Here is a 27,815-nt window from a genome sequence, read left to right on the forward strand (position 1 = left end):
AAGGAATTATCTTTTTGGAGGACAGGTGCCCCAGGCTTCCCCAGCTAGGTGAGCGTTCTAGGAACCCATCTGTATCAGTGTACCAGCTGGGCTTGTTGTGAGAGTCTGTGTTCGGCCTCAGTGAATAATTTTTGAAGGCTCTTCAAATGCTTTATCCCACTTCATGATGGGTGATTTACAAGCGCACCTGCCCACACCCGTGCTGTGTGTTCAGCAGTTTTGACCAAAAACAGCACGACCCCTGTGCCCCACCCTCCCTATTCATGCGATCTCTCCTTGAGCAACTTTGGTTTTTGTTTTCCTGGTTGATAAAAGTCCTCAAAGGGAAACGTTTTGCTGATGTGGAAGAGGTGAAACAAGAAACAGCAGAAGCACTAAAAGGTGTATCAAAATTGACGAGTTCAAAAAGTGTTTTGAGCGGTGGAAAAAAGTCACAATAGGTGTATTACATGAAGTGGAGAGTACTTTGAAGGTGACTGAAGTTTTTAAATGTGAGAATAAATATACAATTTTTAATAAATAAATTCTGAGTATTTTTGGTTCCACACCTCATGACTTGATTCCCCCCAAAACTTAACTGCTAATAGCCTACTGTTGGCCAGAAGCCTTACCAGTTAACATAAACAGTCAATTCACACATACTCTGGACTGTACTCATACAAAGAAAATGTTATTGAGAAAATCATAAAGAAGAAAAGTACATTTTCTTTAGTTATTGAAAAAAATCTGCATATAATTGGACTCCTGTGGCTCGAACCCATGTTGTTCAAGGGTCCGCTGCACTACATTCTTGTCATATGTGATCTCAGCAGCTCCATGGTGTAGGGAGTCATGATCTCTACCAAACAGAGGAGTAAACAGGCTCAAGCAGGTGAAGTAACATTGGTAGATTGGCTTAACAAATATTTACTAGGAACAAGTAAAAACAGGACTACATGTCCTGTGCATAATAGACCTGAGTCACCCAGGCTGCCTGGTTCCTAGTCCACTGGCCTTTCCATCATGCCATGCCATTGTTTTGCTTGGCTTTGTAGAGGTCAAGGTGTTGTAAGGAGTAGCAGGCATAGAATGGAGCATTGACCCCCATATGCCCAGCTCACTTGGTCTTTCCCTCTCCAGATCTGGACAAATTTGCTGCAGAAGATATCATTGATCCCATTGCCAAGGCCAAGATGGTAGCTTTGAAAGGCATCAAGAAGGTAATGGCTCAGGGCAGCATTGGAGTGGCACCTGGTATGAACAGGTAAGACTTGGGTGGCAGTTGGCCCTTTTCTTTCCCAGCCCTTCCCTTCTTCCTGATCTCCTTCCCTATGTTTCCACCTCTTTGCCTTTCAACTTTCCCCATTACCAACACATCCTCTTTGTTTTGGCGAACTCTAGGCAGCAAGTGTCCTTGCTAGCCCAGAGGCTCTCAGGGGGTACCAGCAGTGATTTGCAGAACCATGTGGCAGCTGGGAGTGGCCAGGTAAGTGGTCAGATGGAAGTAAAAACGTGTGTCCCATGCCATCAGGCTACCCTTCTTAGGGGCTGGTATAGAACAATGACCCTTTAGCAGTCTCTGTCATTGCAGGAGCGGAATGCCAGTGATCCATCCCAGGCTCGTCCCAATCCACCCACTTTTGCCCAGGGAGTGATCAGTGAGTATGGGGATGGGGTGGAGCCTATAAGAAAGTGGCGTGGGGCAGGCAAAGGAAGAGGAATTGAGATTACCATTTGTAGGTCCTGACACCCAGCTTTCTTTCCAGATGAGGCTGACCAGCGGCAGTATGAGGAGTGGCTGTTCCATACTCAACAGCTCCTACAGATGCAGCTGAAGGTGCTAGAGGAGCAGATTGGTGTGCACCGCAAGTCCCGGAAAGCTCTGTGTGCCAAGCAGCGTACTGCCAAAAAGGCTGGCCGGGAGTTCCCAGAGGCTGATGCTGAGAAGCTCAAGCTTGTTACAGAGCAGCAGAGCAAGATCCAGAAACAGCTGGATCAGGTGGGGAAAGCAGGCTTCAGCCTAGCAACTAGGGGCCTTGAAGAGGGTTGGCATGTGTGGGCAGGCTCAAGGCTGATATCCCCGACCCTTGCCTGTTAGGTCCGGAAGCAGCAGAAGGAGCACACGAATCTCATGGCAGAATATCGGAATAAGCAGCAGCAACAGCAGCAGCAGCAGCAGCAACAGCAGCAGCAGCAGCAACAACACTCAGCCGTGCTGGCCCTTAGTCCTTCCCAGAGTCCTCGGCTACTCACCAAGCTCCCTGGTCAGCTGCTCCCTGGCCATGCACTACAGCCACCACAGGGGCCCCCCAGTGGGCAAGCTGCAGGTCTTCGCCTGCCCCCAGGGGGCATGGCACTGCCTGGACAGCCTGGTGGGCCCTTCCTCAACACGACCCTGGCCCAACAGCAACAGCAGCAACATTCTGGTGGGGCTGGGGCCCTAGCGGGCCCTTCAGGGGGGTTTTTCCCTGGCAACCTTGCTCTTCGTGGCCTGGGAACCGATGCGAGGCTTTTGCAGGAGAGGCAGCTGCAGCTACAGCAGCAGCGCATGCAGCTTGCCCAGAAACTGCAACAGCAGCAGCAGCAGCAGCAACACCTCCTAGGACAGGTGGCCATCCAGCAGCAACAGCAGCAGGGCGCAGGGGTACAGGCAAACCAGGCTCTGGGTGTCAAGCCCCAGGGGCTTCTGCCTTCCAGCAGCCATCAGGGCCTCTTAGTCCAGCAGTTGTCCCCTCAACCACCTCAGGGCTCCCAGGGCATGCTGGGCCCTGCCCAGGTGGCAGTGTTGCAGCAGCAGCAACAACAGCACCCTGGAGCTTTGGGCCCCCAGGGCCCTCACCGACAGGTGCTTCTGACCCAGTCCCGGGTGCCAAATTCACCTCAGCTGGCACAGCAGAGTCAAGGCCCTATGGGACACCGGCTGGTCACAGCCCAGCAGCAACAGCAGCACCAACAGCAGGGATCCATGGCAGGGCTTTCTCATCTTCAGCAGGGTCTGTTGCCACATAGTGGGCAGCCCAAACTTAGCGGTCAGCCAATGGCCTTACAGCAACAGCAACTACAGCAACAGCTACAGCAGCAGCATCTACAACAGCAGCAGCAGCAGCATCTGCAACAGCTACAACAGCAGCAGCAGCAACAGCTACAGCAGCAGCAACAGCTACAGCAGCAGCAACAGCAGCAGCAGCAGATAGGCCTCTTAAACCCTAGTCGAACTTTACTGTCTCCTCAGCAACAGCAGCCGCAGGTGACAGTTGGTCCTGGAATGCCAGCCAAGCCTCTGCAACACTTTTCTAGCCCTGGAGCCCTGGGCCCAGCCCTCCTCCTTCCAGGCAAGGAGCAAAGCATTGTAGAGACTGCTCTTCCTCCAGAGGCCACTGAAGGGCCCTCCACACATCAGGGAGGGCCAGGAGCAATAGGGACTGTACCTGAGGCAGTGGCTGCTGAACCAGGGGAAGTAAAGCCCTCACTCTCTGGGGACTCACAACTCCTGGTTGTCCAGCCCCAGCCCCAACCCCAGCCCCAGCCCAACTCTGTGCCACTGCAGCCACCTCTGAGGCTCCCAGGACAGCAGCAACAGCAAGTTAACTTACTCCACGCAACAGGTGTGGGAAACCAAGGGCAACCAAACAGTGGATCATCTTCAGAGGCCTCTTCTATGCCACACCTGCTGGCCCAATCCTCTGTTTCCTTAGGGGAGCAGCCTGGGCCCATGACTCAGAACCTTCTGGGCTCCCAACAGCCCCTTGGACTAGAGCGGCCCTTGCAAAATAATTCAGGGCCACAGTCTACCAAACCAGGATCTGTCCCCCAATCTGGGCAGGGCCTTCCTGGGGCTGGAGTCATGCCCACGGTGGGTCAGCTTCGAGCTCAGCTCCAAGGAGTTTTGGCTAAAAACCCACAGTTGCGGCACTTGAGTCCGCAGCAGCAGCAGCAGCTACAGGCACTCCTCATGCAGCGGCAGCTACAGCAGAGTCAGGCAGTACGCCAGACCCCACCGTATCAGGATCCTGGGACCCAGCCCTCTTCCCTCCAGGGCCTCCTAGGCCGACACCCCCAACTTGGAGGCTTCTCTGGATCACAGACAGGTCCCCTCCAGGAGTTAGGGGCAGGGCTTCGACCTCAGGGCCCACCCCGGCTCCCTGCCCCACAAGGAGCCTTATCAACTGGACCAGTCCTCGGTCCTGTCCATCCCACACCTCCACCATCCAGCCCACAAGAGCCAAAGAGACCTTCTTCACAGTTATCATCTCCTAGCTCCCAGCTCCCCTCTGAGGCCCAGCTCCCTCCTACCCAGCCAGGGACCCCAAAACCCCAGGGGCCACCCTTGGAACTGCCTCCTGGGAGGGTCTCACCTGCTGCTGCCCAGCTTGCAGAGACCTTCTTTGGCAAGGGGCTGGGACCTTGGGATCCCTCAGACAACCCAGCAGAAGCCCAGAAGCTGGAGCACAGCAGCCTGGTACCTGGGCATCTGGAGCAGGTGAATGGGCAGGCGGTGCCAGAGCCATCCCATCTCAGCATCAAGCAGGAGCCTCGGGAAGAGCCGTGTGCCCTGGGAACCCAGGTGGTGAAGAGGGAGGCCAACGGGGAACCAATAGGGGCACCAGGTACCAGCAACCACCTTCTGCTGGCAGGCCCCCGCTCAGAAGCTGGGCATCTGCTCTTGCAGAAGCTTCTACGGGCAAAGAATGTGCAACTCGGCACTGGGCGGGGGCCCGAGGGGCTGCGAGCGGAGATCAACGGGCACATTGACAGCAAGTTGGCTGGGCTGGAGCAGAAACTACAGGGTACCCCGAGCAATAAGGAGGTGAGTACTCCAGCTAGCATGGAGCAGGTAGAGTGGGGCCTGGAATGTGGGTCAGAGTGAGCAGCTCTTGGTCAGATAGAAGAGGTGAGAGCTCTGAGGAGGACAGCAGTCTTCACTGTGGCTTTATCTGGCTTAGGATACAGCAGCCAGGAAGCCTTTGACACCGAAGCCCAAGCGGGTACAGAAGGCAAGCGACAGGTTGGTGAGCTCCCGAAAGAAGCTGCGGAAGGAGGACGGGGTCAGGGCCAGCGAGGCCTTGCTGAAACAGCTAAAACAGGTGACCCACAGGAGCCAGTCCCCTGGTCCCAACCCAGGATGGGGGCACCCTGGCCCCCAGCTGTGCAGTGATAGAGATGTATGTGCTGCAGTTTTCCAATCTTGTCATCTTGCCCCTCCTAGGAGCTGTCCCTGCTGCCCCTAACGGAGCCTACCATCACTGCCAATTTTAGCCTCTTTGCTCCCTTTGGCAGTGGCTGCCCAATCAATGGGCAGTGCCAGCTAAGGGGGGCCTTTGGAAGTGGGGTGCTGCCCACTGGCCCTGACTACTATTCCCAGCTGCTTACCAAGGTCAGAAAATGACAATATCTTTTGGGGATAATGAGGCCCTCGGGGAGGTGGGGGTGGGGGTGGAAGACTTGAGGAAGTTGCTGATGTAGTGTGGGGCCAGGAGGTTATGTCAGTCTCCCTATGCCTTCTTGCACACAACACCCCACCCCACCCCCAGAATAACCTGAGTAACCCGCCGACACCACCCTCGTCGCTGCCCCCCACCCCACCCCCATCGGTGCAGCAGAAGATGGTGAATGGCGTCACTCCATCTGAAGAGCTGGGGGAGCACCCCAAGGATACTGCCTCTGCCCGAGATACTGAAGGGACACTGAGGGGTAAGTCAGGAGCAGAGTGGGCCTCTCTAGGAGATTATTGATGGTTGGGGTCCGAGCCCGTCATCGTGCCCTGTCTTACAGTTTGAGATAGAAATGGCTGCATAGTGCCATGTGTCCATCCACGACAGGTCCCTGAGATAGAAGGGGCCTCTTCAGGACTGATTTGTTGGGGACAAGAATGGGCATCTGGAATCTAGAGCCAAGGCAGCAAGGGATGTGCACGAGAGGGAACGTGTTAATGAAACTTTTGTTTATAATGAACAGACAGCATTAGTGGGTATGGAACTACTGTCAGATCTCGATAAAAATCCTGGTTCCTGTGTTCATGTAACCTTGTTACTGTAGCCCAGTAATTTGATTGACTTGTGTGAGCCTGAGTTTCCTCACTGTAAAATAAGTATTGTAATACTCACCTAATGGACTTGTTAGATTTTTTTTTTAAAGACTTTATTTATTTTTAGAGAGAGGGGAGGGAAGGAGAAAGAGAAGGGGAGAAACGTCAATGTGCAAGAGAGAAACATCAGTCTGTTGCTTCTTACATACCCTCAACTGGGGACCTGGCCCGCAACCCAGGCATATGCCCTGATCGGGAATCAAAACGATGACCTTTCGGTTTGCAGAATGGCGCCCAGCCCACTGAGCCACACCAGTCAGTGCAGGAGTTGTTAAAATAGTATAGAGTGTACCTAAAGCCCAGGGCCTGGCACATTGGAAATGCTTAAATGTAGTTTATCTGCTCCAAACTGGTAGATGGGTGGATGTGTAGACAGTGGTCATGATAGCTAAGCTAGATCTTATACTAGTTAGGCCTGCAATGTGGCGGAGCAAACACCATCAGCTCTGGTCACCCTCAGCCTGACTTTTCTTCTCCCTGCCTACCCCTCAGATGCTTCAGAGGTGAAGAGTCTAGACCTGCTGGCCGCCTTGCCTACACCCCCTCACAATCAGACTGAGGATGTCAGGTGGGGATTGGGCTGGAAATGGGGATGAGGAATGAGGGTATGGGCCAGATTGTGTCATTTTTCCTTTGGCCAATGGCAAATTTTAAGTAAGGCTGTATATCTACTATCTCTACATTGTAGGTGGGCGGGCGGGGGGCTTTAGGGGTCTGCAGGGCTATAGCAACAAATGTCTACTTTTGGCCCACAGGATGGAGAGCGATGAGGACAGTGATTCTCCTGACAGCATTGTGCCGGCTTCATCCCCTGAGAGCATCCTGGGGGAGGAGGCACCTCGTTTCCCTCAGTTGGGCTCAGGCCGATGGGAGCAGGAAGACCGGGCTCTCTCCCCTGTCATTCCCATCATTCCTCGGGCCAGCATTCCAGGTAGGGGCTTCCCTGAACACGCACCAGTCTGGGCCGGGTTGTCAGAGCTGGGGCAGAGGGGCAGCTGGGCCTCACCAAGTCCCTCTTTCTTGTTTAGTCTTCCCAGATACCAAACCTTACGGGGCCCTGGACCTGGAGGCCCCTGGGAAACTGCCTGCCACAACTTGGGAAAAGGGCAAAGGAAGTGAGGTGTCAGTCATGCTGACGGTCTCTGCTGCTGCGGCCAAGGTGTGTCCTGGGGATGCCTCAGAGGCCTGGTGGATGCTGATCAGAGGGCGGTCCCTGCAGCTAGTCTGGATAAACACAGTCATTCAGAACTGCGTACTGAGGCTGTGCTGTGTGTGAAAGCCTGGGTGAGAGTGGCTGTGAGATTAGAGTATATGGAGTATGAAGAGTCCTTGCCTTCAGGGGGTTCGCAGTCCTGTGGTAAAGACACAAGTCAACAAGTAAGGAGAATATATAATTCGACAAGACAGCATGTCCCCGTGACATTTGGTGAAATTGTTTTTTTCTTAAATTTGAAGTGTTTTGTTGTCAAATAAAATGGGAAATCCCAGTGAAAAAAAACAAAACAAGGCTCCTTACCACCAGACCCCTCAGTTTCTTTAATTTGCTAATATGTCACAGATCTCTCAGGTTGTGGGTACAGTATGTATCATTTCCTAAACTTAGTTGCCACAGGCCCTTTTTTGTGGAGCTCCTTTTAATGCTCACAGCGATTTGGGCAAGGCCACTATAAAGCAAGCACATGAGAAGAGCTGGGTGGCACAGGGGCTGGACTGACCAGCCACTCGGGGAGTTGTGTTCCAGGTGTCCCTGTCCCCGCCAAGCTGGTGGTAGTGCTCACTGCGCACCCTGCCAACATGGCTCTCCCCTCCCCTTCCCTGCCCTGGCAGAACCTGAATGGCGTGATGGTGGCAGTGGCAGAGCTGCTAAGCATGAAGATCCCCAACTCCTATGAGGTGCTGTTCCCAGAGAGCCCCGCCCGGGCAGGCATTGAGCCTAAGAAGGGGGAAGCTGAGGGCCCTGGTGAGTGTGGCAGGAGAACACCTCGGGACCTAAGGGGAATGATTCTGGCAAGAGGCTCTAACCCCTCCTTCCTGCAGGTGGGAAGGAGAAGGGTCTGGGAAGCAAGAACCCAGAAGCCGGCCCTGACTGGCTGAAGCAGTTCGATGCAGTGTTGCCTGGCTATACTCTCAAGAGCCAGCTAGATATCTTGAACCTCCTGAAACAGGTGGGTTTGGGGGAGAAAAAGGGATATGCCCCTGGGCAGGGCAGAGACAGCAAAGAGGGTTCTGGGAGAGTGGGATGTGGATAGGAGGAGGGAGGGGGTGGTTAAGTGAGGGGCTGGCACTAACCATATAGGGCTTGTGCCTCCTCCCATAGGAGAGCCCTGCCCCAGAGCCACCCACCCAACACAGCTACACCTACAATGTCTCTAACCTGGACGTTCGACAGCTCTCGGCCCCACCTCCTGAAGAACCATCCCCTCCCCCATCCCCCTTGGCACCCTCTCCTGCCAGCCCCCCTGCTGAACCCCTGGTTGAACTCCCAGCTGAGCCCTTGGTTGAGCCACCAGTCCCCTCACCTCTGCCCCTGGCCTCATCCCCTGAATCTGCCCGGCCCAAGCCCCGAGCCCGGCCTCCTGAAGAAGGTGAAGACTCCCGGCCCCCTCGGCTCAAGAAGTGGAAAGGGGTGCGCTGGAAGCGGCTGCGGCTGCTGCTGACCATCCAGAAGGGCAGTGGGCAGCAGGAGGATGAGCGGGAAGTGGCAGAGTTTATGGAACAGTTTGGCACAGCCCTGCGGCCTGACAAGGTGCCTCGGGACATGCGGCGCTGCTGCTTCTGTCACGAGGAGGGTGATGGGGCCACCGATGGGCCTGCACGCTTGCTGAACCTGGACCTGGACCTGTGGGTGCACCTCAACTGTGCACTGTGGTCCACGGAGGTCTATGAGACCCAGGGCGGGGCACTGATGAATGTGGAGGTGGCCCTGCACCGAGGACTGCTAACCAAGTGCTCCTTGTGCCAGCGTACCGGTGCCACCAGCAGCTGCAATCGCATGCGTTGTCCCAACGTCTACCATTTTGCTTGCGCCATCCGCGCCAAGTGCATGTTCTTTAAGGACAAGACTATGCTGTGTCCAATGCATAAGATCAAAGGGCCCTGTGAGCAAGAGCTGAGCTCTTTTGCTGTCTTCCGACGGGTCTACATTGAGCGGGATGAGGTGAAGCAAATTGCTAGCATCATCCAGCGGGGAGAGCGCCTGCACATGTTCCGGGTGGGGGGCCTTGTGTTCCACGCCATTGGACAGCTGCTTCCTCACCAGATGGCCGACTTCCACAGTGCCACTGCCCTTTATCCCGTGGGCTACGAGGCCACACGCATCTACTGGAGCCTCCGCACCAACAACCGCCGGTGCTGCTATCGCTGTTCTATTGGTGAGAACAACGGGCGGCCAGAGTTCGTAATCAAAGTCATTGAGCAGGGCCTGGAGGACCTGGTCTTCATCGACGCCTCTCCTCAGGGTGAGCACTGGGCCCTGGAAATACTAATGTGGAGTTGGGCAAGTTCCTCCTGGAACCACCTTTACGCCATCAGAAAGGGGTCTGTAGGGTCTTTGTGAGTGATCATTCTCCGCCTCAGGTAGGCAAAGGTCTCTTGAAGATCCCCAGAAAAAGTGTCTCAGCCTCTCTTACCTTAAAGTCCCTTGTAATTGAAGAGATTTTTGCCTGTCTACCTTCATTCTGGCTCCTTTTCCTGCCCTCAGTGAAATGAAGGGATACAGTTCTGAGACCGTATCATCTGGCTCTCCCAACCTGATCCTCACCACGCGTTCCCTTTGGTTGCTTTTCTCTGGTCAACGTTCTTTTGGTCTTAGTTTTAGTGTTAGTAATAAAAATAACACTAAGGGCAATTACCTTTTAGTGAACATTTAGAAATGTGCCATAGACTGAGCTAAGTGAGTTATAGAGATTATTTTGTTCACACAGCCCTCTGAGGTAAGTAGTAGTATTATGCCCAGGTTATACATAAAGAACTGAGTCTTAGAGAGTTTTAAATACTTGGCTTAAGGTCCCATGGCGAGTACTAGAACCTGAACCCAAGTCTTCCCAATGCCAAAGCATGTCTGTTCTGGCTCTCCGCAAGGCCCCCGACTTATGCCAGGACTCCTGGGCCTGGTTCATGTTTCTGTGTCACCAGGCACTCCGATGCCCCTCTGAGGTGGGAAGCATGGCTTGTAGAGGGAGAGTGGGACTGAGAGGCCATGAGTGACAGGGAAGTGTGCAGGCTATAGGAAACAACTGTAGCTCCAGATCAAGGTTAGGGCTGGGCTTACTGAGCAGCAGTTCCCTCTGAGGATCCCTCTCTTTCCTTGCCTCTTAGCTGTGTGGAATCGCATCATTGAGCCGGTAGCTGCCATGAGAAAAGAGGCCGACATGCTGCGGCTCTTCCCTGAGTACCTGAAAGGCGAGGAGCTCTTTGGGCTGACGGTGCACGCTGTGCTGCGCATCGCTGAATCAGTAAGAAGGGGCCGGGGGCCAGGTGGGCACTGAGAACTTCGGTCCTGCCCCGAAGGGCTCAGGCTAAGGTGAGCATGACCTGTGCCTACAGCTGCCTGGAGTGGAGAGCTGTCAAAACTATTTATTCCGCTATGGACGCCACCCCCTAATGGAGCTGCCACTCATGATCAACCCCACTGGTTGTGCCCGATCAGAGCCTAAAATCCTCACACACTACAAACGGTGAGCTTGCGGGGCTGGGGCCAAGGGATGTGGGTGTGGGGGTTGGTGGGGACCCTCCGGCCAATTGAGGGTTTCAGGTTACAGATTAGACTTCCCTTGTAGAAACTGGGGGTTCACTCTAGGCCTCCTGATTAGAGCGTATGCAGGCATTACTAGGGTATCCCTTTCCCTCTCCCCCCAACCTGCTTAGGTGTCCTGGGTTGACCTGGGGTCTAGGACAGACTTATCTTGGGCATCCTGGGAATGGCTGGTTCTGGGAGGTTCTGGGTAGACAGTGGTAAGATTGTACGAAGTATATGAGGGAGCCAGTCACCTCCTTCCTCTCCTGTTTTGCTCCCAGGGGGCCTGTGATTCTCCCATGAGTGCTAGGGTCACATTCCCTTTCCCAGACTGAGTTGGTTTCAAAAGTAAATAATTAGAAATATAATAGGAGACTAATAAAACCTTAAATTTGTATAGCACTTTATACTTTTTTTTTCAAAGCGTTTTCACATCCATTATCTCATTTGATCCTCACAACAACCTTATGAGGTAGGTAGGGCAGGTGGTATGATCCCCATTGTACAGCTGAGAAAACCAAGACCCAGAAAGGCTGAGTGACTAGACAAAGGTCACAGCTGGGACCAGAGCCTTACGTGTTGACTTGTGGTTTCCTGTTCCTTCTGTGTGCCACAGTAGCCTAAACCTTGGTCCCCGGGTAGAGGGGAGGCAGAATTCACGGTAGCAGGGCTTTTGTGAAAGCCTTTGGTCGTAGAGCGTCAGACCCTCTCCCCAGTCAGCCCCAGTCCCTGCTGCTCTACAACAGTGGTTTTCAAACTGTGTGTGTTCCAGAAAGCCCTGGAACACACAGACTGAGTGGGCAGGACTTGGCCCTCCTTGTGTGTAACTTCCCCCTTCCTCAAATTGAGTTCACCCGGAAGAGTTTCGTTTTCATCTAGGTTATGCATTGGAGTTCCAATCACATTTTGTTAAAGGAAAAAAAGATTTCTGCTAAGTAAAAAAGAGTTTAAAAATGTTTGAAAACCACTGCTCTGGGATGGGGAAGACTGGCTGGCGCCCTGGGGTGGTGCAAAGGCACGCTGCTGGGCAGCAGTCATTCCCCTGCACTGAGCCGTCCGCGCAAAGCCCAGTGTCACATCGGAGAAGGGGACGGTCTGAAGAAAGGGGAGGGTACCACCTTTCGGCTGCGAACTCAGGGCCAGTTTTAATTCAAGTCCAGTCCAATGTGCTGTAGAGGTAGCCCCATTTTCAGGGCTTCCAGTATGTGCAGGAGGTAGGGTTCAGATGTTTCGGCAAACCGTGAGCTTAAATTCCAGGTCTGGGCTGCTTGGGGAATTCCTCCCAGAGGAGCATGGCCTTGAGTATGGTTTGACAGGAGGGTGGTAGAAGGCGGGGAGATGGGAGAGCGGGCTCAGTGTAGGGGAATTGGTGCCTCCCTTCCCCCCAACCCCCACCCCCCATCCTGGGCTCTCTGTGCCACCCAGAGTGTTGGAAGGGTCCCCGTAGCTAGTTGTTGCCTCACCAAAGCCAAGACTCAGATGCCTCTACTCCATTCCCGAGGCAGCACATGCCCCTCACTTGGCATGCTGCACTTCCTAGGGAGGAGGTGGGTTGTGTGTGCTTGGTCTGAGGGAGAGCTGTCTTGTCATGCACTGTGTCACCTCCCAGGCCCCACACCCTGAACAGCACCAGCATGTCCAAGGCATATCAGAGCACCTTCACAGGCGAGACTAACACCCCGTACAGCAAGCAGTTTGTGCACTCCAAGTCATCTCAGTACCGGCGGCTGCGCACTGAGTGGAAGAACAATGTGTATCTGGCTCGCTCCCGCATCCAGGGCCTGGGCCTCTATGCAGCCAAGGACCTAGAAAAGCACACAATGGTTATTGAGTACATTGGCACCATCATTCGCAATGAGGTGGCCAACCGGCGGGAGAAAATCTATGAGGAGCAGGTATGGGCCGACAGAGGCTGGTGCATGGTCTACACTCACCCAAGGAGCAGGGGGCAGCAGGTGGGAAACTGGGAGGAGGAGGTGAGAGGCAGGAGAAAGGGAAAATAAGAAATGAAAGCCTTTCACTGCTTGAGTCTGCTACCTGATCCCACCACCATACCACGGCCATTCGCTGATGCTCTTGCCCCTTCTGCATCTTTTGCCTTTCCAGAATCGAGGCATCTACATGTTCCGGATAAACAATGAGCATGTGATTGATGCTACATTGACCGGAGGTCCTGCCAGGTGAGGGGAATTAGGAGGATGGATTTCCGGGGCCTGAGGGTGACACACTGGGAGGAAGCCAGAAAGGAACCAAAATCATCCCAACTCAATTACCTGGCATCCCTGACTCTGTCCCACTGCCTAGGTACATTAATCATTCCTGTGCCCCTAACTGTGTGGCGGAAGTTGTGACATTTGACAAGGAGGATAAAATCATCATCATCTCCAGCCGGCGAATCCCCAAAGGAGAAGAGGTGAGAGAAAGCATCCTGAGTGAGTGACAAAGCAGCTCTCTTCTCTCCCATTTCCCAGAGCCAAATTCTGCCCTCAAATTGGTCATCTCTGTCCTTTCCACTTCCTCTGGGGTTCTGGTACTGATTCTGCCCTCTTCTTTTAACAGCTGACCTATGACTATCAGTTTGACTTTGAGGACGATCAGCACAAGATCCCCTGCCACTGTGGAGCCTGGAATTGTCGGAAATGGATGAACTAAAAAGCTTTGAGGCTACCAGGCAGGGGAGTCCCTCCACCCCCAACCTCTTCCCTGAAAGGGATGAGGGGGAAGAGAGGTAGCGGCCAGAGCCAGGACCCAGGGCTGGGGCTGCCGGCTGACCGGAGCCCCTGGAGCAGGAGGCTGGGGCAGAGGGCCCTAGGCCAAGCCCACCCTGGGCACCAGGGACAACCCTCTTCCCCGCCATCGGCCCCCAGGCTGGCATCTCTGCCCCCAGCCCCAGGAGGGGCCAGACAGAAGCAGCCATTGGGCATCTCAGGTTTGAGGGGGATATGGGCCGGGAACTACCCAGAAGCATCTGGGAGGCAGCAGGGAGGGGGGAGGAGGATATGTGGCCGGGCCTCACAGCCCTGCTGCTCCCACCGACCTCTCCGGCCCAACTCAAGGCTGCAAAGAGACTTGACTAAGCTTGACAATCCCAAAGGCCGGGTCCCACACCTGGCCCTGCCTGCCGGGTCCTGCCCCCACCCTCACCCCCATCCCCTTCCTCCTTGATCTGTCTCTGTCTCCCTCTTCTCCTCTGTGTTTCTGTCTCTCTATGGGTTTTGTTTCCTTGTTTTCCACTCTGACAAATGCAACATGAATGGGAAAGAGGTGCCCAGCTGCCCAGGAGGGCAAGCCGGGCAAGCCGGGCAAGGAGACCCCGCACCCACACCTACCTCATTTAAGTGTTGGATTTTTTGCTGTTTTGAAATGTGAGACCCTCTCCAAGCCCCCTACTGCCCCAACCCTCTCCCCCACCTCACTGCCCTCTTCTGAGTGGGTGGAAGGGGGGTAGGAGGAGGAAGAAAAAACAACAACAAAAAATCCATCTTTGTTTTTAATTCTGGGCATGGGATGGCGGTTGAGGCTGATGATGATGAAGATTGGGGATGACTGGCCCCTAGTTGCTCTAGGACTTCCTTCTCCATCTGGACATGGGGGCGGGAGGGATGTGCTAAACCTAGGACCAGGATATCACCCTCCTGTTTTCCCAACCCCATCATGAGCCCATTTGCCCTCCAGCCCCTGAATGGGGCGGGTGGGTGGTAGGGTGAGGGCTATCCCTGAGTGGCATGCCCATACCCAGTGAGGCAGGGTGTGGCCCGGAGCTCCCACTTTCCCTCAGTCACCAAACTGCTGCTGGTCTGGTGGGAAGGGGTGGTGATGTGGGGGTGGGGAGCTTAGTGTCAGCGAGGGGAGGGTGGGGGGTATTTATCTATTTATACATGGGATTGTACATAGTCTTGTGGGGCATGGGGGAGCCGGCTGGAGGTGAGAACCCTCCCCTCTCCCCCGACCCCCGGGGAGAGCAAATGTAAAACTACTAATTTTTGTGCTTTATATATTCTATATAAATATATCTATTTTCTTTTTACAAAACCAGTTTATAAATGGTAGGGGGGCGTGGGGCGGACACATGGAGCTCCCCTTGTGGGGGGGCCCCCTCCATTACCCAACCTACCGCCCTTTTCCTCACCCCCTCCTCCCCACCCCCTGGCTGTGACTGCTGTAAGGTGGGGGTATACAGGCTGGGCAATTCCCACCCCTATTGTATAGTTGGACTATGTTATAACGCACAAAAGTGAGCTGGCCCCAGGGGGAGCCAGAGGGTGATGGGTTCCCTGCCTCCCTTTCCTTTCCCTTTCTGCCCAAGCTTGTGCTGCAGTTGAACCTCTTCCTGGGATAGGGGTAGATCAGGGGGTGGGTGAGGCCCCAGACCCCTGTGTGGTAGGGAGCCATGGGAATGAAGATGAAGCTTATATGCAGTTCTCTCCTAGGGGCTGTGGGCAAAGGGCATTTTGTAATTAATATTTTCAAGAATCAAATGTCTGGAGTGTAAGAATGGGCTTGGTGGTTGGTGGTGGATGGGCGGGCCTGCTGGAGGGGGAGCGTGGTCGCTGTTGTGATTTTAGGTTTGTTTTTGTTTTTTTGAATTCGGGGGGTTGCGGATTGATGGGGGTAGGGAGACTTTTTTTTTTTTTTAAGCTGCTTCCTCAACTGTTTCAAGCTGCAAATGTTTAAGAGAATGACATCCCTCTACCCTCACAGAAACCACTGTAATTAAATCAGACAGTGGGGAGACTGGGTTTCTGCCCCCAAAGCCATTGGATGTTCCTTTTCCAAGAGCAAAATGTCTAGGCTACAGGGAGGGGGAGATTGGCTCCTGTAAGTCAGGCTCTGGTTGAGGCCTGGGCCCTGGGACTGGTAAAGGGGAGGGGGCAGACTTTGTAAGCATATGCTAGGTATCCAATAGTCCTGTAGAATTTAGTGAAGAAACCTTATACACTTTTTAATTTTTATATAAACTAACTCAGACCCAGGCTACAAGGTTGGAATTTTGGTTGTTGGTTTTTTTTTTTTTTTTTTTTAAGTACCCCGCCTGTATAATTGCATCAGAATTCTCTCCTCCCCCCTCCCCCCGTGTTTGTATTTTGGGTTGGTTTACACTTGCACATACTCAATTTTCAGTTTTTCCCCTTTACAGTCTTCTCCCCTCACCTCCAGGACCCTCCCCCTTTTTAAAAAATAAATCGCTGACAAGTGTGAATCCCGTGAAGACTTTATTTTGTGTTGTGTGTATCCTGTACAGCAAGGTTGGTCCTTCGTAACAGCGGATGAAATGATTCCCCTTTTTAAAGCGCCCTCTCTCCCTCCACCCCCAGCGCCCCTGTCCTTGGCATGTTTTGTATCAGCGATCATTCTGAACTGTACATAATTTATGTTGCAAGAGGCAAAGGGCAAGTTTTGGATTTTGCTTCTTCCAAGTTTGTTTTTAAACGACAAATAAAAAAAGAACATTTTAAATAACAAGCGGCTCCGTCCAGTCACCCTCGCCGTCAGCCCACACGTGGGGTCCGAGAGGACCGAGGGAAGGGCGGTTACCAGGCCACTTCGCGCCGGAAAAGCGAACTCCGCGCTTTCCGCCTTTGGCCGGCGTTTGCCCTGACGTAGGCGGAAGTGGCGTCGCGGTACCGGATGTGGGACCAGGCCTCCTCCACTTTCCCGGCGAACTTCCTAAAACGGACGCACCCAAGGGGCGCCTCCCGCGATGGAGACGGTGAGAGGCGCGGGAGGGCGGCGGGGGGCGCTGTGGAGCCCGAGACCCCGTTAGGGACCTGGGAAGCCTGGGCGTGGCGGGCGCTCGTGCCCAGTGAACGAGAAGCTGGGTCCTGCCCTGCCCCTGCCCCTCTGCTCCTGTGCTGGGCTCGCCTCCGGGGACTGGGCCGCGCTGTGCCTGCCTCCGTCTGACGTACTCAGCCCTGCGGGTAGTGACAAGTGACGCCTAGCTCCCTTCTTGGGTCCCGCGCACACCCTGGCGATCTCGAGACTCCCTTCATCGTAGTACCTCAGGCCCCTCAGGTTGTGACTGGGCTTTCCTGGGACCCTCACTTGCAGTTATCACCTGGCCCTGGTTGTCTTAAGTGTGGTCCCTGCGATCCTGGCAGGAGAGACATCCGAAAGACTTTCGTACTGCCTCAGGGTGTCCAGGGAGGTCACATTCCCTTAATAAGACTGAAAAGTGGGGTTTCCCTGGAGGAGGGATCGCTCAGTGGTCGAGGCCTCTGTATCCCCGGGCAGGTCTTCGGTCATGCCCAGCTCTGCGAGTCTAAACAGGGCGTTGGCCTAACTCGTTCTCGGGGAGCAGGCGTTGACCATTGTGGCAGGTCTCTGTCATCCTTCCTGAGGTGCTGCCGACCGCCTGCTCTATGGACCCCCCCTCACTCTCAGGAGACTTTTCTAGCACTCTGGAACCCTTCTCATTCACTTCCCTCTCCAAGAGTTTTTAGCCATATATCCTCTGTCAGGCAGAGTACCGTCATTCTTCCTGTCTTGGTTTTTATCTGCTACTGTAGTTTTGTACAGGCTGCAGGTTCACCTTTCTTTGGGTCAGTTACCTGCCTGGAGTAATTATTGTACCGCATCCTTTCTCTGCCTGCAGAGAGGTCGTGTCCCTCAGATTATAAAGAAGAAAATAGACCAAGGTGGTAAAGCGATTTGCAAGTGGTCACCCAGGCAAGGGAGTCAGTTCTTACAGTGTAAGAGACTTTTGAGCAAGAATAAAAGGCCTGATTCCATAAATTCAAAGTGACACACCAGTTTTTACTCATAAATGTACTATGGTTTACAAAGTACTCTTTATGTAGATTTTCTAGTTTAACCCTCATACTTTATGTACTGGATTAGGTCCTTGGGATAGAAATTGTTTTAAAAAGAAGAAAGATGAAAACCCCTGCTTTGAAAATGTTCAGCCATGCCCTGGCCAGTGTGTCTCGGTTGGAGCATTGTCCCATACACCAAAGGGTTGTGGGTTCAATCCCCAGTCAGGGTGCCTTTGGGAGGCAACCTATCGATGTTTCTCACATCAATTTTTCTCAAATCAATAAATATATAGTTTTTCAAGAAAAGGTAATAGCCTAATTGAAGTAAGGGTGAGGGCGTGCCAGTAACTGCTGTTATTTAGACTGCAACAAATGTTATCATCAAGATGCAAACGAAGGACTGTGGAAGCATAGGGGAGGGAGAAATTACTGTGCAAGCTGAGAAAACAGTGTGAGCAAGGGCATAGAAATTGGGGTGTGTAGAGATTAGTTTGGGATGAACCAGTGGCTTGATGTTGCTAGAGTTTTGGATTTTGGTCACAGTGGGGGAAAAGACTGAGAAAGTAGGCTGAGGTCAGGTTGAAGATATTGCATACCTCGTTAAGTTTGATCCTTGTTTTGCAATAAGGGAACCCGTGAAGATTTATGAGCAAGGCAGTGAGTGCTTTAAGAGTGTTCTTACCAGCTTTCTCTAAATGGATGGATCTACTTCAGAAAGTAGTGAGTTCCTAGTTGCTGGAGATGAAAGTCCCTCCCAAACCTGAGATGCTTGGCAAAATAACTTGATGACGGCATGAAAGAAGAATTAGAGAGATTGAGGGCCAGGAGACCAGTTTAGAGAATGTTGCAGAAGTGAAAGATAAAAGCCTAACTTAAAGCTGTGAAGGGGTAAAGGAGAGACATGAATTTGAGGCATTCCTGACATGCCAGCTTAGCTGACAGATGTTAAGGACAAGTTAGGTCATATCCTGCTCTGTAATTCTAACAGACATGTTGGCACAGCTCATTCTTGGAGGAATCAAGACTATGGTTCTTAAGCACCTAGGAGGAGAGCAGTGCCAAAAACAAAGATGGGAACCACAGCAAGGATAATAGGGTTGGAGGGACAGATGCTGCTCTGTCTTATACTGAAGTGTTCAAGGAGCCTATAACATCTGTGGTTGTGTAGAAACAATTGGAAATGTGAATCCGGAGTTTGAAAGAAATTGTGAGTCTATGTGTCAGATCTAGCCTGTGTCTCTGTACTAATATTTTGAATTTATGTAGTACCATGGTAATTTCTCAGGTCCTCTATGTTACTAAAAGTAGAGGGGAGCCCTGGCCAGGTAGCTTGGTTGGTTAGAATGTTATCCCATACACCAAAAGGTTAAGGGTTCAATCCCTGGTTGGGGCATGTATGGGAGACGACCAATCGATCTCTCTCTCTCTCTCTCTCCCCGCCCCCCTTCGTCCTTCTCTCCTTCCCTCCCTCTCTCCTTCTCTCTTTCTCTCTCTCTAAAAAATCAATAACTGTATTCTTGGGCAAGGATTTAAAAATAAGAAAGAAAGAAAGAAATGTAGAGGTGAATGGACATAATTACCCCCACTCCTGTGTGGAGAGATAGGCAGAAAGATAAAGTCATAATCAGTTGTGTCTCACTCTCTTCTGTAGGTATCTGCGTAACTATTTAGTAGGATGTGTCTCTTTTCTCTCTGTAACTTAGGTCTTTGTTCATATCAGTGTGCATCACTATCATTATCAATTTGAAAGTTAAAAAACAAAATAATATGCAAAACCCCATGTTAGATAGTATGGAGGATACAAAGAAGTGTAAGAGAAATTCCAGGAATTTGTCATCTGTTTGGACAGATAATGAACAAAATAACTGTATTACATTGCAGTATGTGCATATTATATGATGGATACAATAACGTCTACAAGTAACTGTTTCTGTGTCTGTGTACATAGATCTTTGTGAGGCTGTTACATACCATGTGTGTATCTTTCCTGCTGAACAGCCAGCCCTCTCTTCCACTTTTAAGTGATGAGGCTGTTGTTCCGATAGCCATGCCAAAATGCCAGGCCAAGTTGAAGATCTTATGCAGCCCAGAGAGGGAGATTATCCCCCTCCCCCTGCCCCCGCCCTGGCCCATTGGGGCAGGGAAATTTAGGGCTGTCCTGCCAACTTGACCCTACTTACCAGTCCACCTCCCAGGTTCAAGCCAAAGCCTTTAACTTCATATCCCTACAGCAGCTATGTAGGTGAAGTATGACTTTAAGTTAGTTTAGGGATATTACCTAAAGCAAATGGAGCCAAACTGTTGATTCCAATGGATGAAAATTATGACCCCTCCTAGGTTCTTAGATAACAATGAAATTTCCAAATGTTGCCACTTGAGGAAGCATAGAGATGTTTCTGAAAGTGTCTGTGTATTCAAAGCGCTCTCTAATCTCAGATTGTCATGGACAAGGAAACTTGGAAAACCAGCCTCCTCTGGGCTGTGGCAGCCTTCCACTCACAAGGGTGCTGAGAGGACTCAGGTCCCTCATTTCAGAACATTTACGCTGCTCATCCATCCCTTAGTCATTCAAGCTTTCACTCTGACAGTCAGCTGTTGGGACTGTCCCCCAAATGGTAAGATGTACACCTGTGATTCCAGTGCCTACAGTTAGGCTTGGTGAGTGTTTGGAGGAAAGCAGTGTTGTCTCTGGCTTCCATGATTTTATAAAGTAGACCAGTGAGAATCTTGTGGGGCTAGCCTTAAGCTCAGATTCTCTAGTCTTAGCCTTTAAGACCTAAAGTTTCATTGGGCATGGTAGTCTATAAGGACATGAACTTTGGAACCACACAGATCTGTGTTCAAATCCCTGTTCCACCCCTTACCAGCCTTGTGACCTTGAGCAAGTTGCTTAATATTCCTAGAACCTCAGTTTCCTAATCTGTGAAAATAAGGCTAACAATAATATTTACCTCAGGGTTATTATGAAGATTACATGAGATAACATAGCACTTTAAAAGAAGTTGTCATTTACCAGCCCTTCTCCTAATGCTAGACTAAAAAGGATGGAGCCTAGGATAGGCTAAATCTTTGTTTCTCTTGTCTCTCCAGGTCACTTCTTCAGATAGCTCCCCAGCTCTGGAAAATGAGCATCTTCAAGGTAAGTGTACTGAAGAAAGGAAACTGGGTATGAAAGCTATAGCCCAACCCTGATTTCAGCAGTTGTTCCTGAACCTCTCCCAGGGTCCCCCTGGAAAAATCAAAGCTGGGCCAGACAATGTACGAAACCATACAAACCAGGAACAATAGTTTGGCAGGGTCACCCAGGAATAAATCTTGGGCAGGGTAGGGATGACCAATATCTTCAATATTCAAACTGCCTGAGAGAAACTTCGGAGGTACAGGGAAACTTCCACAGTTAACTCTAGGCTGTCTACTGAGGTTTTAGAAGTCCCTGGTATTTTATGAGTAGCCCAGAAATAATGCCACTGGAATTTTGTTATCCAGCAAGCTCACTAAAGCCACTAAATGTACATAAGAAATTATAGAAAGGCCTCGAAAGCCCTTCGAACTAATCTAGAAACAGAGGTACTAAACTCTAAAATCCAGGCAATTCTAGCACCTGCCCAAATACCTGGTTAGAATGAAATGGTCCAACTCCAGGTCATCTAGAAAGAGGCAGAACTTACAGGCACCTCTGGTAAAGGATTTGTCGAGGAATACACTTAAGTCTTCTAAGGACACGTTTATGGCATTAAGAGCACCCACTTTCTCAGAGGACTGAGATATGGGCTGAGATTCTAAGACATATTATTAAGGGTCTTTGAGTTCTCCAGAGAATTTTTTAATGTTCTGTTTTCATTTTGTTGGTATCCAAAAAAGTTATTATAGTGTTGTTTTGAATTGTCTGGATGGCTCTTCATAACTGAGTACTGCCACATGGTATCAGTGCCTGTTTTGTTTCTGGGTACATTTGCATTAACACCGAGGCAGAGGTCCAAAACTCATATTGTCTACATGGACCAAGCAGTGATGGGTGCATATGACTACAGCAACCAGTAGATCTTGTGGCATCTAAAAGGAGCCACCAACTATCCAGTTCTGGTCAATTGTTACTATTCTGGAATTCAAGACCTAGTTTTACCAGATCTTCTGATTTTGAAAAGAAACTAAAAATTTGGATTTGTATGTAAATCTCCAGGTTTTTTTAAATTTGGCACTTGATTTGCTTTTAAAACACTGGGAAAGCCAAATCAAATATGTTTGGAGTCCTGCAGCCTAAAATAGTAGTATTTAACTATCAGTGTAGTGTCTTAAACTGATGTCAAAAGACCTGTTCTTGGGAATCTGGGTTTTCAAACTTGAAAAACAATGGTGAGCTTTTAGTTAAAGATGGTAGATTGAATACATGCATCTACTTTCGTTCCTTCACAAAAAGCCACTAAAACAACCATAGAGGAATTTTTTAAAAAAGGTACAAACCCACCAAGATAGGAACAACAAGCGAGGAGGCAATAACAAGGAGTTTTTGGAAGCTGGAAAGGAGACAGACGAGTAGTAAATGACTTAGCAGACCTGAAAAAACTGAATTATAAACTAGCAGTGGGGAAAGCCAAGAAGCACTGCAGGCATGAGAAGCAGTCAGATCCGGAGACTCCCTTCTTCACTGAGTACAGCTGGGCAACAACCCTTCCCAGCTTTGGCAAACACTGGAGGTCTGGAGAGAGGCTTAGGCCCACCTAAGGACTGAGGTGTTGTACTAAACACAGGAGCATGAAATGAACTATACTCAGTGCAATGAATTATACTCAATGAACTATACCTCAGTCCTTTTCCCGCTTCCTGTTTCCAGAATGCTGACAGAAAAGAGTTCACCCTCCAAGCATGGTCTTGAATGAGTAATCCTTCTCCACAGGATTCCAGAAGCCCTTTGAATAAAAAGCCCCACAAATCTAAGTGTTGAATGTTCCCCATCTAAATGGCCACCGTCAGTAAGGCTCACTTACATACTTAGAGCTTCCAATCAGCTTTAAAGACTCCACCCTTAAAATGATTTGAATCTACCTTTAAACCAAGGATTATCAGACATCTAAATAAAGCTTCTAACATTAAAAGAAGAAAAAGTGATCCAGCCCTGGTCAGATGCCTCAATTTGTTGGAGCATCACTCCCTGTACCAAAACTTCGTGGGTTTGATTCCTGGTCAGGGCACATACCTAGGTTGCAGGTTCAATCCCCAGTCGGTTGGGGTGCATACAGGAGGCAACCAATAGGTGTTGCTCTCTCACGTAGAGGTTTTTGTCTCTCCTCCTCTGCCTCCCTCTCTCTCTAATAAAATCACTTAAAAAGCATATCCTCAGGTGAGGATTCAAAAAGAAAGAAGCCCTGGCTGGTGTAGTTCTGTTGGTTGGGCACTGTCCTACAAAACGAAAGGTCACCAGTTCGATTCCTGGTCAGGGCACATGCTTGGTTTGTGGTCCGTTCCCAGTCAGAGTACATGCAAGAGGCAACCAATCAATGTTGCTCTCTCACACCAATGATTCTCTCCTGCTTTTTCTCCCTCCTAACCCCTCTTTCTAGAATCAATAAAAGAAAAAAATTTTTAAAAGGTGATCCAAACTGCATCCCCCATGAAGAGAAACAAAAACTGACAGGGAAACGTCAACACATAAAGAAGAAAACTTTTAAAATTAACAATATATACTCAGATAAAGAATATATTAACACCATGAAATAAGTATAAGTTACAGTATTTTTTTAAACTTGCAGAAGACAGAAAGGAGCTCTTGGACATTAAAAATATAGCAAAAACTCCCCTGGCGGGTGTGGCTCAGTAGATTGAGTGTCAGTTTACGGACCAAAGGGCACGTACCTGGGTTGTGTTTTTGGCCAGATTGAGCACTGGGCTCCAACTTCATGTTGATCTGAAATGGCCCAACTGGGCCAGGACTTTCTCATCTGAGGGTCTTAGAAGAAGAATTTTAAGAAGCTTAATTACATCTTTATTCAGAAAAGATAAGTAAAAATGTGCTAAATATATGAAAGGAAAAACTTGAGTTAAAGATGAGAAAAAAACCTTTTAGACTAGAATAGGTTAATGAAGGATATTATAGACTTTCTGTTTTAGTCAGCCATCTTTTGTCTAAAGAACCTATAGATATAGTCTTACCTGGAAATGGAGATTGGATGGAATGATTTCCAAGGGGTTTATTCCTAATGGAACAGTAGGAACAAAACAGATAAAATAGAGGGCCTTATAAAAAGTCGTGCTCTAAATATTTGAGCAACTACACCTGTTGTATTTTTTGCCTTTTTTTGATTGTGAGCTTTGCTTGGAGGAAGCTACTAATTATCCCACCCTATGCAGACACCCCAGAATCCAACAATAGCGTGTATACTTCCTTCATGAAGTCTCATCGCTGCTACGACCTGATTCCCACAAGCTCCAAATTGGTTGTGTTTGATACTTCCCTGCAGGTGGGTGAAATCCTTTTTCCTTCCCTCCGTTCCTGGCAGCCTCTGGTTCAAGCCCTCTCATCCTATCTCATCCCTAGGGTAATATCCTCGTCCTTCTATAGGGCTAGTCTCGTGTCTTCCCCAGCATACCCAACCCCTATGCTTTTAAAGTCCTACCTGTGAATTTCCCTTTGTGAATATAATTCTTTTGGCTGCAGGTGAAAAAAGCTTTCTTTGCTTTGGTGACTAATGGTGTAAGAGCTGCCCCTTTGTGGGATAGCAAGAAACAAAGTTTTGTGGGTAAGCAAAGTTTCTGGAACACAGTGTTATTGGCATCTGGTGCTGGGCACAGAGAAAAGCTTTGAGCAGTGCTGAGAGCTCTTGTCTTGGCTTCTAGGCATGCTGACCATCACTGATTTCATCAATATCCTACACCGCTACTATAAATCAGCCTTGGTAAGGAACCTTCGCCCAATGACTAAAACCACTTTCCCTGCTCAAAGCCCCTCGTTCTCATTTCCTTTCTTCTAAGCAAACCACAAGGGGTTTATTATGAAGTAGGGAGATCAGCTCTCAACTTCTGTTGCTTCTGCTTCCAGGTACAGATCTATGAGCTGGAGGAACACAAGATAGAAACTTGGAGAGGTATGCAGAACATTAGGGGGTGTGAAAGGATAAAGGGATGGAGAGTTTCCTGGGAAATGGTTCTCTCCATGGTGGTATTTTGTGAACCTCCTTTTCCCTTCAGAGGTGTACCTGCAGGACTCCTTTAAACCACTTGTCTGCATTTCTCCTAATGCCAGGTGAGTTCCAGCTACCCAATTGTTCAGGAGAGAAAGAGCCTTGCCATCAGCATGCTAAAGGCTAGCCGCCCAAAGATCCAGGGGCAGAAGAGAGCAAAGACATTCCTCCCAAACACAGGCGCGAGCACACTTGCCCCCCTCCCCTCTCCCAGTCACCAGTTTTCCATTTATAAACTCACTCTAAGGAGCTATTTAACCACCCTCAGTCCCAGCACCATGGAACTTATCATTGTCCCCAACCTTCCCACAGCTTGTTTGATGCTGTCTCTTCATTAATCCGAAACAAGATTCATAGGCTGCCAGTTATTGACCCAGAATCGGGCAACACCTTGTACATCCTCACCCATAAGCGCATCCTCAAGTTCCTCAAATTGTTTGTAAGTGCTCCTCAGCCCAGTTTTTACTTCTTTTACTCAGTTGGAAGGGTATCCAAAGGTGGTATGGGGGGCCTTGAAAATCAAGGTGATGGTTCCTTTCTCAGATCACTGAGTTCCCCAAGCCAGAGTTCATGTCCAAGTCCCTGGAAGAGCTCCAGATCGGCACCTATGCCAACATTGCTGTGGTCCGCACTACCACCCCTGTCTACGTGGCTCTGGGTATCTTCGTACAGCACCGAGTCTCTGCCCTGCCTGTGGTGGATGAAAAAGGTAAGAGATTGGGCAGGCGGAGAGGGAGGGCTCCAGGGAAGTCTGGCTGTGGGAAAAGCTGCCCCATCAACTCAGCCAGGAGAATGGTTCTGTGGGCAGGGGGAGTTTTGGATGCTAGATCTCCTTGCTGAGCTGCCTCTGTCCCCCTAGGGCGCGTGGTGGACATCTACTCCAAGTTTGATGTCATTGTGAGTGATTGCGGAGGGGCTGGGAGGTAGGGAAGGGGGTGGCATGTTGAATGTAGAGAGGGAAAAGAAGAGAGTCTCTTCTGGGACCTCAGGGTTTTAAGAAGCTTCCAAGCTTTCAAATCCTATTTGAAAAGAATTGAGTGAGCCGGGCATGGCTTGTGGCTGTAACTGTCAACTGCCCTAAATCACTCTGGGCCTGGGTGGCCGCAGGATTTGGGGGCTGGCTCCCATGCTTCTCTGCAAGCACCTTCCCCTCTCCCCTCAGAATCTGGCAGCAGAAAAGACCTACAACAACCTAGATGTGTCTGTGACCAAAGCCCTGCAACATCGGTCACATTACTTTGAGGGCGTCCTCAAGTGCTACCTGCATGAAACACTGGAGACCATCATCAACAGGCTGGTGGAAGCGGAGGTAGAGGGGCCAGTGACCCGAAAGGGGCTGGGGAGGCAGCCTTGAGATTGGGGGTTTGGCAAGGAGGGTAGGGCTTGAAGGGCTCCCCCTGAAGCCAGCACTAAACACCCCTTTCTTCCTTGCTGCTCTCCACAGGTTCACCGACTTGTAGTGGTGGATGAGAATGATGTGGTCAAGGGGATTGTGTCGCTCTCAGACATCCTGCAGGCCCTGGTGCTCAGAGGCGGAGAAAAGCCCTGATCTAGGGGAAGGGACCAGGCGGCACCAGGGATTGTACCCACTCATTGCCTGCACAACGCTCTGGGAACCACAGGCGAAACCTTGAGAGAATTGGGACCCCCTAAGCTCAGCCAGCTTCCCCGGCTTCTACCTGGGAGCCGGGGAAGGTGTGGAGGAAGGAAGAATGGATTTTTAGCTGTCCCATCCTCACATACACACTTGAGGAAACCTTGCAGCCTAGCCCATCCTCACCCCTGACCTCTTAGACATAGCCCTCATTCTGGGTGAACTGTGGGCTCTCTGCCCCTTGGACAAATTCTGATCTCTAAGAGATCTCAGACCTCACCCAGCCTTTGCCTCTATCTCCTTCCCTGACTCCCTCCACCCTAAGATAATAGCACAACTGTTTATAAAAATATTTTTATTCATCCTATTTCATGCTGTATGGATGAGGCTGAGTCCATTTAGTGACATGTCTTCCCACAATGGAAATGGGGAGGACTGTGGGGAGGAAGGCCTTTGGGTTCCTGTGCTATATTCATGTGAAGGGAGGTGGGGTTAGGTGGAGGAGGATAGTAGCGTGGTTAGCTGAAGTTACTGCTTTTCATGGCAAACCTAATTAAAATGACAGGAACCTCTTCACGGTATTGCAGTGTTTGCTTTTTGTAGTTGACAGACACTCCTGCTCCAGCCTCCCTATTTCATGTGGCTTCTTCAGCTCACTAATGACAACAATAAGAGCACACTTTATAGAGAACTCTGTCAAATACCGTTCTCAGTGCTTTCCATATATTTATTCACTTAATCCTCAGAACAGTAGTAGGTGTTATACCAGTTTTATAAAGTTAAAAGAAACCAAGGCACAGAGAGGCCAAGTAACTAGCCTAAGGCCACACAGCTAGTAAAAAGTAGAGCTAGGATTTGAAGTCAGTCTGGCTCCAGAGCTCATGCTCTTTATCACTATACTAGACCACCTTTCTAAATCCCCGTTCATAGCTGCCCCCCTCCCTATACCCTGCAATCTTCATTACCTCACTTTCCCCTCTGCCTGGACCATAGCCAGGACCCCAGGAAAATTCCGTGATAGTGTTAGGTCTCTAGAGAGCAGTGACTGAGTGTCTCCTTTAGGTAGACTTGACACCAACAGAACGTTGGACTCTTGTGTTTGCATTTTGCTAAATTGGCACTGTTTTTGAACCTACAAATCCCTTGTGATTCTTCCAAAGTGAGAATGAGCTAGACTCTAGCGGGCAGGTGGGGCTGCGGGGAGGAGCAGCAGGACTGCTCACCCTATCAGACCTTCCCCTGTGCTGAAACCATATGGGCCAAATTCTGGGTACCATCTCACCACTGCCTTGCAGGTCTGATACCATTTCCATCTCAGGTACCAAGACCAGAAGCAGTTGAAGAGTAGCACCTTGCCCCCACCTGCACTGTGCCTAAGAACCCTAATGAACCTAGCCATACCATACTGGTCCCTCTACGCCAGGCTTTGTCATGGAATACGGGGAACGCACCAAAGCAGCTTTCAGTGCTACATGATGGCTTTGAAGGAGCCACT

At 50.5% G+C, this 27,815-nt stretch overlaps 2 protein-coding genes across 13 annotated transcripts in view; both read left to right on the forward strand.

The window, feature by feature from the left end:
* The window catches only part of KMT2D (lysine methyltransferase 2D), a 39,986-nt gene extending 23,987 nt beyond the window's left edge, over nucleotides 1-15,999 (forward strand). For 7 of the 12 annotated variants that reach the window (XM_053921538.1, XM_053921547.1, XM_053921542.1 and 4 more), the window contains 21 exons: nucleotides 1,120-1,243; nucleotides 1,381-1,465; nucleotides 1,556-1,637; nucleotides 1,746-1,978; nucleotides 2,078-4,786; nucleotides 4,923-5,063; nucleotides 5,186-5,353; nucleotides 5,511-5,670; nucleotides 6,557-6,632; nucleotides 6,820-6,995; nucleotides 7,093-7,223; nucleotides 7,892-8,024; nucleotides 8,102-8,229; nucleotides 8,382-9,522; nucleotides 10,382-10,518; nucleotides 10,610-10,740; nucleotides 11,224-11,271; nucleotides 12,409-12,694; nucleotides 12,906-12,979; nucleotides 13,104-13,212; nucleotides 13,359-15,999. In XM_053921538.1, the coding sequence (XP_053777513.1) occupies nucleotides 1,120-1,243; nucleotides 1,381-1,465; nucleotides 1,556-1,637; nucleotides 1,746-1,978; nucleotides 2,078-4,786; nucleotides 4,923-5,063; nucleotides 5,186-5,353; nucleotides 5,511-5,670; nucleotides 6,557-6,632; nucleotides 6,820-6,995; nucleotides 7,093-7,223; nucleotides 7,892-8,024; nucleotides 8,102-8,229; nucleotides 8,382-9,522; nucleotides 10,382-10,518; nucleotides 10,610-10,740; nucleotides 11,224-11,271; nucleotides 12,409-12,694; nucleotides 12,906-12,979; nucleotides 13,104-13,212; nucleotides 13,359-13,451 (6,365 nt within the window). In that variant the 3' untranslated portion in view covers nucleotides 13,452-15,999. The remainder of the gene's footprint in view (nucleotides 1-1,119; nucleotides 1,244-1,380; nucleotides 1,466-1,555; nucleotides 1,638-1,745; nucleotides 1,979-2,077; nucleotides 4,787-4,922; nucleotides 5,064-5,185; nucleotides 5,354-5,510; nucleotides 5,671-6,556; nucleotides 6,633-6,819; nucleotides 6,996-7,092; nucleotides 7,224-7,891; nucleotides 8,025-8,101; nucleotides 8,230-8,381; nucleotides 9,523-10,381; nucleotides 10,519-10,609; nucleotides 10,741-11,223; nucleotides 11,272-12,408; nucleotides 12,695-12,905; nucleotides 12,980-13,103; nucleotides 13,213-13,358) is intronic. The other 5 variants (XM_053921544.1, XM_053921545.1, XM_053921541.2 and 2 more) reach the window with 5 other exon arrangements.
* Nucleotides 16,000-16,386: 387 nt separating this feature from the next.
* Nucleotides 16,387-26,901, forward strand: PRKAG1 (protein kinase AMP-activated non-catalytic subunit gamma 1). Its single transcript, XM_024575730.3, has 12 exons — nucleotides 16,387-16,509; nucleotides 20,642-20,690; nucleotides 23,897-24,006; nucleotides 24,204-24,285; nucleotides 24,383-24,441; nucleotides 24,585-24,630; nucleotides 24,734-24,788; nucleotides 25,039-25,165; nucleotides 25,270-25,435; nucleotides 25,586-25,623; nucleotides 25,889-26,035; nucleotides 26,171-26,901. Exons 1-12 carry the CDS (start codon nucleotides 16,501-16,503, stop codon nucleotides 26,273-26,275), a joined length of 993 nt encoding a protein of 330 aa, XP_024431498.2. The 5' UTR covers nucleotides 16,387-16,500; the 3' UTR covers nucleotides 26,276-26,901.
* Nucleotides 26,902-27,815: the final 914 nt, after the last annotated feature.

The sequence above is a fragment of the Desmodus rotundus genome, chromosome 3 (assembly GCF_022682495.2).
Source record: "Desmodus rotundus isolate HL8 chromosome 3, HLdesRot8A.1, whole genome shotgun sequence".
NCBI lineage: Eukaryota > Metazoa > Chordata > Mammalia > Chiroptera > Phyllostomidae > Desmodus > Desmodus rotundus.